The sequence below is a fragment of the Tiliqua scincoides genome, chromosome 1 (assembly GCF_035046505.1).
Source record: "Tiliqua scincoides isolate rTilSci1 chromosome 1, rTilSci1.hap2, whole genome shotgun sequence".
Classification (NCBI taxonomy): domain Eukaryota; kingdom Metazoa; phylum Chordata; class Lepidosauria; order Squamata; family Scincidae; genus Tiliqua; species Tiliqua scincoides.
In genome coordinates this window covers 89,152,623-89,167,954 of record NC_089821.1, presented here as the reverse complement: position 1 = coordinate 89,167,954, position 15,332 = coordinate 89,152,623, and the positions used below count along the sequence as shown (strand labels likewise).

At 42.3% G+C, this 15,332-nt stretch overlaps 1 protein-coding gene across 1 annotated transcript in view; it reads left to right on the top strand.

Moving 5' to 3' along the window:
* The window catches only part of LRP1B (LDL receptor related protein 1B), a 796,682-nt gene that overhangs the window by 478,716 nt on the left and 302,634 nt on the right, over window positions 1-15,332 (top strand). Inside the window, exons 15-17 of the mRNA XM_066621533.1 lie at window positions 2,032-2,154; window positions 5,982-6,122; window positions 14,917-15,042. Of these exons, the coding sequence (XP_066477630.1) occupies window positions 2,032-2,154; window positions 5,982-6,122; window positions 14,917-15,042 (390 nt within the window). The remainder of the gene's footprint in view (window positions 1-2,031; window positions 2,155-5,981; window positions 6,123-14,916; window positions 15,043-15,332) is intronic.

The following is a 15,332-nucleotide window of genomic DNA, read 5'->3' as shown; positions in this document are numbered from 1 at the left end:
AAAACAGAAGTGACTGCTGATTGTAGATAAGAGTTGTTTTTACAGCCATAGAGGACTTCAGAGGGGCCTGGAGGACCTTTTTATTCAGCCTTCAGGCTTTCCCAGCACCACCATCAGCTGCTCTCATCTGTTGAGCTGTGCTGACGTGTCACTACTGAAATGGCCAAGATTTGCATATTTTCTTTTCTGTCATTTGCAACTAATGAGTTTCTAAGTGAGGAAAAAAGTGCTTATTTCTGACCATGACCTGCTTAATGACCTCACTTCCAGCCCTTTGCAAGCTCCCTGTATGCTATTCAGCCTGCTCTATGAAACTCCTTTGACACTCCTGCTCTTGAGGGCAAAGCTTTGCAAATAGAAGCAGGCTAACAGCCCAATCCTGAGCTGCCCAGCAGAAAAGGCTGCAGTGGTGCAAAAACTGGCTGCCGCAGCATCCTGATCACACTGGGCAGCCGCCAGCAGCTCCACGAGGGAAGGGAACATTTGTCCCCTTCCCCCCCGGGTAAGGAAAGTAATCCCACAATGGGGCTACTTGACTCTGCACCAACTATTTAGCTGGCGCAAAGGAAAGATGCCTCGTGTCAGGCTGTGAGGACCAATAAGGGGCTCTGGAACTCACCCCCTCCCATCCCGTTCCCTTCACCTGCCACACCTTCTCCCTGCCTTCTCTCTGCCTCTCCCACCCTGGAACACCTCCCCCCACACCCCCAGTCTCCGCCACCCAGTGCTTTTCCTGGAGTACTGGGCGGCGGTCTGCCAGCGCTATCCCAGTACTGGCTTGCGCTGGGCCAGCTCTAACACTGGGCTGGCAGTAATGGCCTCAGACATGCCTTATGGCATATTGAGATAGTGTACACTGGCAGGGAGCAGGCGCACACTGATCAAGATTGGGCTCCTAATTCTTAATTCTCTCTCTGTCTCTTCCCCCCCCCCCCGGTGCAGTGACACACCCTGTTACTTCTCCCATAAGAATAAAGAGGGAAATGTAAGTTGCTATACCTGGGGTTGACTTTGAATCTGCTAGCATTTGCAATACACAAACCATTTGTCTGTACGCGTCCTTCGCTTCATAATTCCATGGATCATAATTCCATGAATTCCATGAATTAGCTAATTCCATGTTTGGGATCATTAGGGAAGGCATTGAGAATAAGACAGCTAATACTGTAATGCCATTGTGCAAATCGATGGTAAGGCCACACCTGGAGTATTGTGTCCAGCTCTGGTCGCCACATCTCAAAAAGGATATAGTGGAGATGGGAAAAGTGCAAAAGAGAGCAACCAAAATGATTACTGGACTGGGGAACCTTCCCTATGAGGAAAGGCTATGGTGTTTGGGCATCTTCAGTCTAGAAAAAAGGCACCTGAGGAAGGACATGATTGAGACCTACAAAATCATGCAGGGGATGGACAGAGTGGATAGAGAGATGATCTTTTCCCTCTCACATAACACCAGAACCAGGGGACATCCACGAAAGTTGAGTGTTGGAAGAATTAGGACAGACAGAAGAAAATATTTCTTTACCCAGTGTCCAATTAGTTTGTGGAACTCCTTGCCACAGGATGTAGTGATGGCATGTTGCCTGGATGCCTGTAAGAGGGGATTGGACAAATTTCTTGAGGAGAAGTTCATTATAGGTTACAAGTCATAGTAGGTATGTGTAAGCTCTTGGTTTTAGAGGTAAGCTGCCTCCGATTGCCAAATGCAGGGGAGGGCACCAGGATGCAGGTTGTATCTGTTGTCTTGTGTGCTCCCTCAGGAATTTGGTGGGCCACTGTGAGGTAAAGGAAGCTGGGCTAGATGGGCCCTTGGCCTGATCCAGTGGGGCTCTTCTTATGTTCTAATGACCAGCATTTTAAATAAGGTAGAAAATCTCAAATTCATGTAATCAGAGTATTCCTCTCTGATGGTCAAAGTACTACGACTACATGAAGCAGACAATTTTCTGCACATTCTCTCTATATTCTTTTCTTTCGGCATGTTGTTGTTGGTACTATTTGTTTTTTAATTTGGTTTCTTTTTTATTACAGGTGACAATGCATGTCGTGCTAATAATGGAGGCTGCAGCACTCTCTGCTTAGCTGTTCCCGGAGGTCGAGTGTGCGCTTGTGCTGATAATCAGCATTTGGAAGAAAACAGCACAACCTGCACGGGTATGATCTTCCTAGTGAATATTTGAGTTTGTATTATGTTACAGAAAAGTTGAGCTCAGGAGCATAAATATCCAGCTAGCTGAGTTCTGTGAAATGTGATTCTGTGCAAATGCAGGAAAAAGCCCATTGAATTCTGCAGTCAAGATTCTTCCAGCATTCCCCTTAGGACTGAACATAGAATTATACAGACCAGAGGAAATTTCACTTTCCTTTTAGGTACATGTAGTTGTAAATTTTGCATGAAATTCCAAAGACTTCAGTGGAATTCTGCCTGAATTTTCCAGTGATCTGGAAAATCCACTTCAATGATTTGAGTGGTCTGAGCTTAACTATTTTTAATATGTACATGGGAAACTCCCCTCGCCCTTATTAAATGGAAATAAAAGAAATCCTGCTGTTCTCTTACAAAAACAAAAAACACGAGGACCAGTGAAGCCTGTGTAAGGAGAGAGGCCCACGTACATGCCCACCAATATGGCAGTGAAACCAGGTATCATGTGCTTTGAGCAAATATTACTGAATGGCTAATTTCCACTTGTGACATTGTAAATTTTCATGAGCAAACAATTCTGCTTCAAAAAAAAAAATCACAATCTGAAAAAAAGATAGTAAGTAGCAATATATTAAATCAAATATATAAAATTTCATTTTCTTTGTTAAGATCACTTTGTGATCTTTTAAGCGCTATATAAATCATCATCATCATAAGATAGTCTTCTATTGCATTTTCAAGGAGGGGCAGATCCTGCCTTATTACTATTCCTTAGATCAGTAGTTCCCAACCTTTAGGAGCCTGTGGACCACTGAGGCAAAAATTGGAATTGTCGTGGTTTACATGTGGCTGCGGGTGGTCTGGTCTCCACTCTGTCTGGTGGTCTGTCTCCTGAGTGCTCACTCAAAGAGGATAGAGAATGGCCCACCTACAGCCACACCTTACACTTCAGTGGCTGCAGCTGTAGGCAGTCTATTCTCCACCCTCTCTGGTGGTCTTTGGGAGATTTCTTGCTCTGCCCTCTCTGGTGGTCTATGGGAGATTTCTTGCTGTGGGAGATTTCTTGCAAGACACTAGAAGTGATCAAAGTCAATTTTTCCCCCCTGAGATTTTGTGGATCACTTCTCATGGTCTTGCAAACCACTTATGGTCCTCGGCCACAGTTTGGGAACCAGTGCCTTAAATTCATCCAAAAAAGGAGGACCCTGTAGCAAAAGAATCATCAGATGGTCCATTAAAACAAAAAATGTTTTTAGCACATTTTAAAATACATTCCACACATTGTTTTTAATGTGTTGACAAGGTGCTTACTGTATAATGTGAATTCACCCAGCCTTGTTTGATTTTTGCAGCAGGTCTCTCAGTTTGAATGAGGTTTCCTAGAGACAAAGACTTACACTCTTACACTGAGTCAGACTATTGGTCTATCTGGCTCTGCATTGTGTCTGTACTTAAAGTCAAGGGCTGTCCAGGGTTTTCCCCAGTCTTCCTTAGAGATGAAAGAACTGAACCTAGTACATTCTGCATACAAACCACTGAGCTACTGTATTTCCCTTGCATATTTTGAAAAGGGACTGGCAAGTTGATTTTCTGCCTGTTATATCATGCTGCTGTGCCAGCAGAAGCTGTGCTGCATGCTATGGTGGGGTGAGGGCAATTGAACAGCCTGCATGAGGTAAGTGAAAGTGAAGAACTGCCCAATCACCTGTGGGTCTCTTTAGACTAATTAAACCAGCTAAGTGGCTGGCACAAGTCTGAGGAGAGCTGGGAGTGGGGTGGACCAAAAAATGGGGGATAAGTTCTGGCATGCCCAACTGCTGCTGGATCCACCCCTTCCCTCCCCCGACACACCCCTATTTCTTCCATCAACATGCCCTGTTACTTCCTTTCCCCATCTATGGCTTGCCCCATTGCCAACTTACCAGCCTACAGAGCCTCCTGGAACTGCTGCCATGCGCATCACACCACTTACTGTTTGCAGCAGCAACCCAGTGGCACATGGCAGCACCCACCCAGCTTTTGCACCATTGTAAAGGACCTTGTGCTGCCAGAATGCAGACCCAGGAGTATTTGTGTTGCCTGGATTCTCTTTTAAGTTTTTGCCCACATAGAGCCCTTCACAGATAAGATCTCAATATATGACTACAAAATATGACAGAGCCTTTGGAAGGTCCATCTGAGAAAGTGTGAAATAACAGGCGTATATTGCAAATTAAATATCTATTTTTGATTATAAATGTAAAGCCTACATTTATATGTAAATGTAAAGCTTGCATAAATGTAAAGCATACATTAAAATTAGTAAGTTTGAATTACATTTACATAATCAAGACAATGTCTTGGTATCAAAAATTTATTTCTGATGCAAGAAATGTTGTTCGTAATGGGGGAACATCATGATTCTTTGCAGCTGGGTAGTTATAGACCAAGCAACATATTATGTTAAACAGTATGCTAATCTCTCTCCCATGCTACAGTCCAGTAAAGATGACAAAGCAAACATGCAAGGGACAATGATGTGTTTAACATAATGACTAATTTTTGGCCCTGAGACACATCAATGACCATCAGTCACTGATTTTTAACTCCATACTGAAGTAACCCCATTCAGCAGGTAGCATCTTAATTAATGCTTCTTCCTTTAGGAGCTCCCTCTGCAAATGGAAGATTGCTTATATAAACAGAAGGAGCAGTAGCGGAGCCAGGGGGCAGGGCTGTCAGTGCTACATGGCTCTGAAACTCGCCATTTAAGCTGCCTTCCTCCTTGCTCTCAGGGCCATTCTGAGGAGTGAAAGCAATGCAGAGGTGTCTCCTCCATGTTGCTTTTGCACCCAGACAGGCTCCGAGAGTGAGGGGCAGCTTACATGGCAAGTTTTGGAGCTGCGTGGCACTTACAGCTCCACCCCCCCCCAGCTGTGCTACTGAGAACGAGTGTTCTGTTCACAACAAGGGAGCAAGGGGTTCTTGCATGAGTGGAGCACTCCTTTCATTCACGTAGGGAGCATTCATGTAGGGAGCTCCTGGCCGTAGAAGATGCTGCCCATAGTACTTTAGCCTGTTGGGGAAGCAAAAAGGTGTGGGCTGAAAATGTTCACTGTTCTGTACCCTTCCCAAATCACTGAATAAGACTGAGGTGAAAACAGTCTATAAGTACCTCAACAGTGCATTCAGAGGAGCTTGGCTGGTCCACTGATTCCATGACCAGAATGCATTGCATAGAGTGGTGCCTTGGAGTGGGGGTGAACTGAACGTAGTCCCCTCCTCAAACTAGCTGCTACCGAAGATGGTCAGTGTTTCAAACCTCTTCCTGCTCATGGAAGATGACCCTCCTTGTTACCTCCTCTTTGCCCTCTCATAAGTGAGCAGGAAGAGCCCAGCATGCTCTGCTCCTCCTACTCATTTTTAAAAGAAGGCCAAAGAAAGAGACAGCGCCAAAGAGAAGTTAAGGAGCAAGGTTGTTCTTACTTGCCTCCTCAGCTGCAACCGAATGGGCAGAGAAAGCAGGGAACAAGCAATGGCAGCAGCACCCACAGTACCTTGGCTGCTGCAGTCCCAAAAGGAAGGGATGGGGGCTTCCACCTCCCTCTCCCTTCCTCCTCTCTTCCCCTTACTTGAAAGGGGGTTCAGTAGGGGGCGGAATGGCCCAGCAACAGGGGGACTGGCATTTGCACTGCACCTCAATTGGCCTTTCCAGGTAAAGATCCTACAGTCACTGTCAGATGATGCTATGATGACCATACAAGACTTAACTGAAGGTACTTAGGAACAGGAGAACTAACAATGTATGACTTCATATAGGCAGTTATGTTTTCTTTGTTCATTTGTTCCCTTATAGTAAATTCTGGAGAAGTCTTACCCAAGTTGTGCAAACTGGGAGAGTTCCAGTGTAAGAACAGACGATGCATCCAAGACCGCTGGCGTTGTGATGGCGATGATGACTGCATGGATGGCTCTGATGAGCATTCCGAGATTTGTTGTATGTATCTGTGAAAGGTGTAGTTCCTGGTTTTTTCTAATTGTAAAAACTAGGAGAGTGTTAACATGCACTAAAATGTAAGGCGTCTGAGGGGGATGACAATGAAGCTGCAGGTTTTTCTATTTAGTGCAGTTTATATAAATCATTCATTTTATCCATCTATTTAATGCAAACCACAGTAGTTCCATATTTGTGGAGAACGGGAGCACATGGACTCTACAGCGTATTGAGAGGACCCTGTTCATCATAGTCTAATGTGACTGCTTCTCTTCCTCTAATGCGAATGTCCCCTTGCCCATGCATGGTTGCTGGGCCAGGAGGCAAACTGCTTGCAAAAATAAGGAAAATCAATTTAAATACCCTGAAGACAGAATTACTGTGCAGAAGGTTGCTAAACACTTCATTGCTTCTTGGCAAGAGTGTCTTGAAAGGAGTCCAAGAAAACAGACATAGGTTTGGAACAAGATGCTGTACAGCTTTTGCTGCCTCGGTATATTGCGAAAGGTGACATATGGGAACTGAAATACAAGCAAGAAAGTGTGATGTTCTTTATGTTCAGCACAACTTTACTACTTAAAAACCATTGTATGAACAAGAAATGCTTACAGTGCCTGAAGATAACTGTCAGCAAGAATCTTCAGCATCCCTGCTTGTATGGCAATTTCAAACTGCTTTCAAAATATTTTAATGCATCATTGAAATGTTAAGAGAAAAAACTAATCTTTGACCAAATTCATAGATAATCATAGGGTCCTTGCATGCAAACACACATGCAAATACAGAATAATTTGGGAGAGACTTGCCAGTGTTGTAATCCTACATTTTGTGTACAGAACCAGTTGTGAATAGCTCCCACTTGATCAGTACTTTGTAAACAGTCCCATGGGCAAAGCCAATTGTATGAGGAAAACCAATAATTGACCTTACCCACATTATTTTTTAATTAACATACACTTGCTTCCCAGTACCTCATCATTGGAAGTGACTTTCATTCCACTGGGTGTGTTTATGTCGCAGACTGCAGTGTGACAGTTTATCATAGGAGTAGGCCTTCAGAAATGAAGCAAGTGGTCTCATGAGGTGTTTTTTTTTTAAGGAATTTAAAGCATTTCATGGAGAGTGTTTGTATGATTCTCTGGAGCTGAAAGACTTCTGCATCCTTTTATAAAGATCAAACATGACAGTTTTTTTACACTGAATGCTCTTGGTAATGGATATATTTCTATTCATGTATTCTTGTAGACTGTTCATGTTGCTACACTTCTTTAAATATACAGTGTTATATAAGGTTATATTCTTACCTTTGGCAGAGTGCTGCTTCATGGTCAGAAGCTCCTTCCACTTGCAAAAAGGAAATTTTCACCCATGGGGAGGAACCCTTGTATTAGTTTAATGTGACAATGAAACTCTCCATGGAAGTTTAAGATGCAGTCCCCTCAGTTTTCTCACATTGACTTCTATAGCTGGTGTGTGCCACTATTCCTATTGGTAAAGTTACAGTTTCAATAACAGTTTCCAGAGGCTGCCTCCACTATTATCTGTATTCTAAATTTGTATTTTGGGGTGGTGGTGGAAGAATTCTTCTAATGATCCAATACAGCAGGCTCCTTTTTCATAGTGTATTATCAGAATAGGGATCCTAACATTCAATGGCTTTTGACCTGCTGTAGGCTGAAATGTAAAAATGCCATAAGGGACTAAGGAAAAGTAGGGTAACACTGAATCCTGCTTTTGACTGACCAGTCAAATCATTTGCCATGCTTCTGAATAGGGCAAAGTGAACAAGGCACTAGAGGTGTACTGAAGTGAAGTGGAAATTGTTCCACTAAAGTTTTGTAGCCCCCAAAGCCACCCTTAGAGCCCAATGGAGGCAAGGCTCCTGTGACAGCACTGATTGCTGTAAAACAGTGCCTATTGTAAAAGGCACTCTGACAGCACACAAGTTAGTATGCTGCCAGAAGCACCGGCAGGAAGGCCTGTGCCTTCCTGCCCCGGCATCATCAGAGTCAGCTCGCTAGAGCAGTTAAGATGATGGGAGAAACAGGATGGGGTGGCAGGAATGGAGGTAGGGAAGGGGTGAAACCAGGCAGGGAGAGGGGTGTAATGGTGGAGGGGAGGCTATGGGAGGGAGGGGATCTGTCACAGAAGGCCCACACCAGATCTTATCCTCTTCGGCAGCAGTCTCCCTGCCTCCTTTCTCTCCTTGAACATGCACGGGCAAATTTGCTGGTGCAGATGCAAGGAGACCTATTGTGGGTTGGGAGGCTTACACAGGGGTAAGGCAATTTAAAATCCCCTTTCCCTGCTGAAGCCTCCTGACCCCCCCCCCCCCACACACACACAAAGTGCGGCGTTGGTCAGTTTGGCATCTCTGCCTGTCAGGAGGGGGGAAGAATAAGATTGGGCTGTCATTCAGTCAAAAAAAAATGGTATCATAGTACCCTGTCTATAGATAACCTTCTTCCCTGATCTTCAGAGTATACTATGTACTTCTCTTATCCCACTGACCAGTAGTATATGTCCTCTGATCGGCAGTGTTTGAAGGTGGGAACTTCTTCGGTTCACTGGATCCTAAGATTCTTTAACCTGAGTTGTCAAAGTTTGAACACAGGACCTTGTATTTTCAAAGTCTGTGCCTTGTCACTGAGCAATTATCCTTGTCCAAGTATGGTTCTTCAAAACTGAGAGTGGCCACTGGGTTTGCTCTCTATGCTTTGCTGTGATTAGGTTGATGAAGAATTTTCAAGAAACTCTTGGTTGGTCCATAAGGTGTTCCCCCCCCCCCCCGTATTTTAAAATTATGATATATGTTGTTATTACTGAGTTCATTGGCGTCACTAGGGGGTGCGGGTCGTGCAGGCTACACCAGGTGACGTACACAGGGGGGTGACACATACTGGGGGGTGACATGCTAAAATCACGGTGGTTAGGGGTAATGCCATCACGTTATATACCGTTGGATGCAGAATCTCCAGCAGAATGCAATGCAAAAAGCCAGAGTGAAATATCTCCTTTCTATCAAATGTTATGGCCAAAAAACCAGAGAACAAAAAATGCATGGAGCGCTATGGAAAGTGAAACTGAGCCGTATCGCATGCTTACTCGCAAGTAGGTGACCTTGCCTTAGTCCGTCGGAAAGGGCAGGCTGAGGGGAATCCATTGACACCAGAATGGTCTTGATCCAATGAATGCAGCCCCTAAAAACACCTGAGAAGGAAGTCCCTCCTTCCAAGCAGATGAATATATTGAGCCCTATGGAAAGCTAAACGAAGCCTCATGGTCGCGTTTACTCGCTTGTAAGCAAACGTGCCTTGGCTGGTGGTCAGGCCAGGCAAAGGGGAATGTGAAGCCACCAGAATGGTCCTGATGAAACTGGATGCTCCAGAAATGCTCAACAAATGCTCCAGAAGGCAGCCACCCCCCCCCCCCCCCACTAAAAAAGATCAAAACAGAGGCTTCAGCTGGTAAGGGGAATGTTTTCTATTTTGCACTTGTAAAGCCAGGTGGGTCTTTATCTTGATATGCTTGAAATAGAAGAACTTGAAACTGGGCAGTGGGGAGGGCTGAAAATCTCACTGATTCTTTTTGGGGGGGGTGTTATTGCAGGCAGACGACAGAGAAAATTCACTTGGTGGAACAGGGCTGGCCCCCTCTTATTTAATTATTTCTTTTATTTTAATTTAATTATTTATAATTATTTATTTTAATTTGCTTGATGATGTCACTTCTGGCCATGACATCACTTCCAATGGATCCTGGACAGATTGTCATTCTAAAAAGTGGGTCCTGGTGCTAAAAGATTGAGAACTGCTGCAATAAGGTGTTAGTGTGTGTGTTTGTGACTCTACAAGTTTTCAGAATCACTAAAATCAGAGTTTGGAGGAATTATACCATCATGTTATATATCAATCAATGCATAATTTCATGCAGAATGCAACGAAACAAACCACATTGTAATATCTGTGTTCTTATAAAAAGGTACAGCCAAAAAACCAATGGGGGTGAGGCGATGGTACATCACCACACCCACCACCTGGGGTGTTGCCCCGCCCACTGCATGGCCTCCCACACCAGGTGACGCAAATTCTAGGGATGCCACTGCTGCCCACTGCATGGGGGGTGACGCACTGGCATCCCGCACCAGGTGACGCAAACCCTAGTGACGCTACTGACTGAGTTTACTAGTTGGTAGGGGCTGGGGCAGACCCAATGCTGTGGTTGATAGCAGAACTCACAGTCTCCTGTCGAAAATGCAGTAGCACCATCATAAATAGTATGCTGCTGTGGGGTGTTTCAGAACCACTGACATGAACAGTCAGCTACTCCATATGCCTGCCACTGGCAGATCTGGCCCATGCCAAACTTGATAAGATGGCGGAGGTAGTGAGGAGGGGGAGGGCCTGAAGCAGGCTGGAAGGGGTGGACCTGGGCAGCAAAAGCACATGCTGGATCTTATCCCAATTTTCCAACTCATTCCACCTCTTTCTCTCCTCAGACTTACACCAGCGAAACAGTTGGTGTGGGTCCAAGGAGACCCATAGGCAAACAGGAGGCTTACTGAGAGATAAGTAGAAAACTTACCTTTCAGTGGCCGTTTAGTCACCCCTGTCTCCACCATAGCACGCAATGCACACTCCCTCAGCACAGCTGCATGCTTTGGAGTAACGGGATAGGATTGGGCTGTTTGTCACCCTTGGATGGTATGCTGAATAGATTCTTTACTTACAACTTGTGACTGATTTATTTCCAAACCTATTTATGATCTTTGTGCAGTGGCCTTGCCACAATTTGCTCCATTATACAGGAAAATGTGTCTTTTGAATATGCATTTGTATACATGGTGGGACGTTCCATGTGTTCCCAGAACTGCCATTTTGGATATAGTAAGGCTATGGCAAGAGACATCCTTAGTATGATCTTATTATTTTGGCTCTTTCTTTGGCAACTGTATAACAGAGAAAGTTTTAGTTTCAATGTTTTATTTTATGCCTTTGTTCTCTTTGAGTTTCACCACTACCATAAATGATTTTTATCTGTCCCTATCTTAGTTTTATACAAACATAAAAGTGAGATTCAATCCTCTCTACAGGTAGTAGTATGGCTGCTACTCCCAAAATTATGAGTATATATACTACATACTTCTATAGCGATTCTTAGAACATATTACTTGTAAACATATATTGTTTCACAATATTATTGTGAAATATTTCATGTATATTAGAACATAGATTGCTTTGATATGCACAACAAGTTCTTTGTGTATGCCATTCCTAGATCTGACATCCTGAACTTTTCTTAATGATGTAGGTCTATTCCAACCTACCATGTTAGAGCAAGATAATATGAAACTGTGTTCATTGGGAGTAGCGAATTTAAATCCACCAGGCAGCAAAATGACTACAGCTGCCTGGAGTTCCTGGCTTGACCCAGGGCTGCTTTACTCTGTGCCAGCTAAACAGCCAGCACAGAGTCAAGTAGCCCCATTGCGGGCTTCTTACCTTACCTGGGAGAAGGGGACAAATGTCTCCTTCCTCTGAGGAGATGTTTGGAGTCACCTGTGGCTGCCTGGCAGCCATTTTGGCACTGCTACAACCCTGTGTGCCGGGCAGCTCAGGATTGGGCTGTCAGACTCCTATTTACTGCTTGTCAGGTGTCATGATGGGCATGATCCAGAGAATGGGAAGATCTCAGTAGTATGAGTCACCTCATTGTCTGAACCCATTCCCAGTACAGCCCCATTATGTGTTCAATGACTAATTACATTAATAGGCACTGGAAAGTTAACAGGCAACATACTGAGCAGCATTGTACAGGATATAAAACAACATGTGTACTTCTTTGCAGAGATCATTTTCTTCTGGTGACTGTTGTGAAAGGATGGTTTTATGGTTGGTTGTTAGCATAATATAAAAACTTTATAGCCCAAATGTTAGCTTTTTATCACATTTAGATCTTGATTAATTTTATGCTTTGTAGAAGCCACAACTTTGTTTTTTATATTTTTCTTTTGAAAATATTTTCAAATATTTTTATATTTGTCCAGCAAAGGTTTATTTTTATCATTTTGGAAGCTTTGCTGAACTTTTTTTTTTTTTTTTTTTTTTTAGATACTTAGAACTTTTTTCCAGCTAATCTAGTCTATAGCTCTTTCAGGCTCAGCTAGAGGAAGGGTTGTTTGATCTGGCCACCAGTAACAAGTCCCCTGAATTATTCAAAGTAAAGCTAATGGATGGCTTCATTACAAATACAGGACGTGATCCAACCACAAGTTAGGCATTTTAAAATCTCATTGACTTCAGCTGGAGAGATTTAAGCTCATGTTTCAGGAAGTTATTCATCCTAATGCTTTAACATACACTGAGAAGTGATTGGTTGTGATCATATAGAAATAAAACAGAATTACACAATGAAGTATCACATCTAACCTTGTGTCCATACAATAATATATCAGTTTCCACATATAAACAATCTTTAAGACTCAGCGTTGAACTTGAAAAGAGGCCATGAAATTATACTCAGAGCATCATTTTCCCATGTAGCACTTCAAAATTGTCATGTGAGTAAAAAATAAAACAAAATAACTGAAGTGCTGCATCTTTCTAAAATAAAATCTTCTGAATAATAAGCGGAGATGACAGAGTATCTACTTGTCTGCGCAGAATGTAGAAGCTTGCATTAAAAATCCCCTGGCATAAAATGAAGAGTTGGGTCAAGGGCAACAGAAATCGTTAAAATTTTTATTTCTTGTTATTTTTTCTTAGATTTAGTAGTGTCTAATATACATAACAAAATGACTTATAAAGATGGTTAATGTAGGATAAATAGACCAAAAGCATGAATATTGAGCTTTTAGCCTCTGGGTCTTCAACATATAGAGCACAGTAGGTTAGCATTAAGATAGCTTCCTGTTGTGCTGAATTACTGGAGGCTTTATCCTTCATTGTGAACCATTTTGCCTTTATAAGTCAGTCTGGCACCCTTCAACTTACTTTATTGTTGTTGCTATAAGTTAGAAGAGCCCTTGTAAACTCTTTTATTGGTTGATATGCATTGCCCTGACTACATTAATTTTATTTGTATGCTTAGATAATTATTGTGAACACATGTAGTAATAAGTTATGGCATTATAAAAATCTGCATTAAAAACTGAATAATGTATTGAACGGGCATCATAAACAATTTAATGCTCATTACCTCAACAGTATACATTTTTTTATCCATACACCAAAACTAATTAGGGAACTGAATGGTGAGCTTTCATCTTCGCACTTTTGAATAACAAAAGTGCAACTAACTGCAGTTTAAAAGCCTTTTTAATATTGGACAGTGAGTACTTTCTCCTTCATTAAAATAAATCCACAAATGAAACAAATTTTATTTCATTCCTTTTTTAAAGTTTTGTTTTAATCCCACCCAGGATGCTCAGGATGGCACATGTTGTTCTCTATCACTACTTTTACCCTCATAGAACATAAGAAGAACCCTGATAGATCAGGCCATCTAGTCCAGCTTCCTGTATCTTACAGTAGCCCTCCAGGTGCCTCTGGGAGCACACAATACATCAAGACATCTGTATCCTGTTGCCATCCCTTTGCATCTATTATTCAGAGATAGGATACCTGTAAAACCCAGAGGTTTCATACAGGCATCAAGACTTGTAACCTGTCATCCTCACAGCAACCCTCTGAGTTAGGTTATGCTGAGAGACAGTGACTGACCCAAGGTCACCCACTGCGCTTCATGGTTGAGTGAGGATTTGAACCTGGATATTTCTGAAATCTTGTCATCACTCTCAACTGCTATATCACACTGACCCCTCACTTTTTATTTAAATGAAAACATATTCTCATGGGACGTTTGTGAGATGATGGTTGCTGATGTTAAAATAAACAAAATGGGACTAAGTATCTCTCCGCATACATTTCCATCCATTGCTGATTGATTTTCTTGCAGATTACCCTATCTCCTTTCTAAACAACTTGTTTTTGGGGGGAAATGTGTGAATTGCCTGCCCTTTGCCAAACATCATAGCAATATGCCATTTGTTCTGTCACTGCCCTGAAAGCACAAATATCTTTGATATTTGTGATGTGCGCAATTATACGAAGCAAATTAAGAGTTTTATTGTTGTTCCTTTTTTGAGAAAAGGTCAAAGATTTATCTGTATTTTCAAATATACGAGTATATATAATTATTCCTCAGGTGTTTTTTTATTTGTTTTAAATCCAAGGAAGTCAAACATTTAAATGAAGACTGAGAGTATTAACAAAAGATAAGATTAATAAGGAGGAGTAAGGAGGAAAAATAGGAGGAAAAACGATAATAAGGAGGAAAAGAAAATTATGAATTGTTAAGGGGGGAAAATAAATTTGGTGATGGTACAAATAAAGATCAGCATACTTAATTACACTGATTTAATGAGGTTTCAACACACCTACATCCATGTTGGATTGTAGTCTGTGTGTTTTATTTTGCAAGGCTGAGAAATTATTCAGTTTCTTATCTTTCTGTGTTGGGTACTGCTTCTGATTCTGCAGCTTTTTGTGTATGGAGGGAGTTGGAATCCCCAATTATTTTCTAGAGTCATGGCATATTTGCCTTTTTTTCAAACACATTATTTTTAATTGGGATTGGATTCTAAAACAGGACAATGGATATAGCGTTGGTATGTGAATTTTATTGAAATTTTTTTTTACAGCAAATACAACCTCACATAAGTCATATTTCCAGTATTTTTGGCAACAGTGTTTCTGGATACATATTTAGGATGTAATTTAATTTTTTTTTCTCCCAGTTAATCACTCCTGTCCTGACAATCAATTCAAGTGTCATAATAACCGCTGTATCCCCAAGAGATGGCTTTGTGATGGAGCAAATGATTGTGGCAACAGTGAAGATGAATCAAATGAAACTTGTGCAGGTAAGAAAATTTTTACAACCACCAACTTTTCATTTTGAGATGATTACATTTTATCTTAATCCTACCCCTAGTTAACATTCTAGTTTAAGTAACTGTCATGTTGGCAACCTTCAGTCTCGAAAGACTATGGTATCGCGCTCTGAAAGGTGGTTCTGGAACAGCGTCTAGTGTGGCTGAAAAGGCCGATTCAGGAGTGACAATCCCTTCCACACCGGGAGCAAGTGCAGTCTGTCCCTGGTCTGTCTCCCTGGCTATGGGCCTTCCTTCTTTGCCTCTTAGCCTCAGACTGT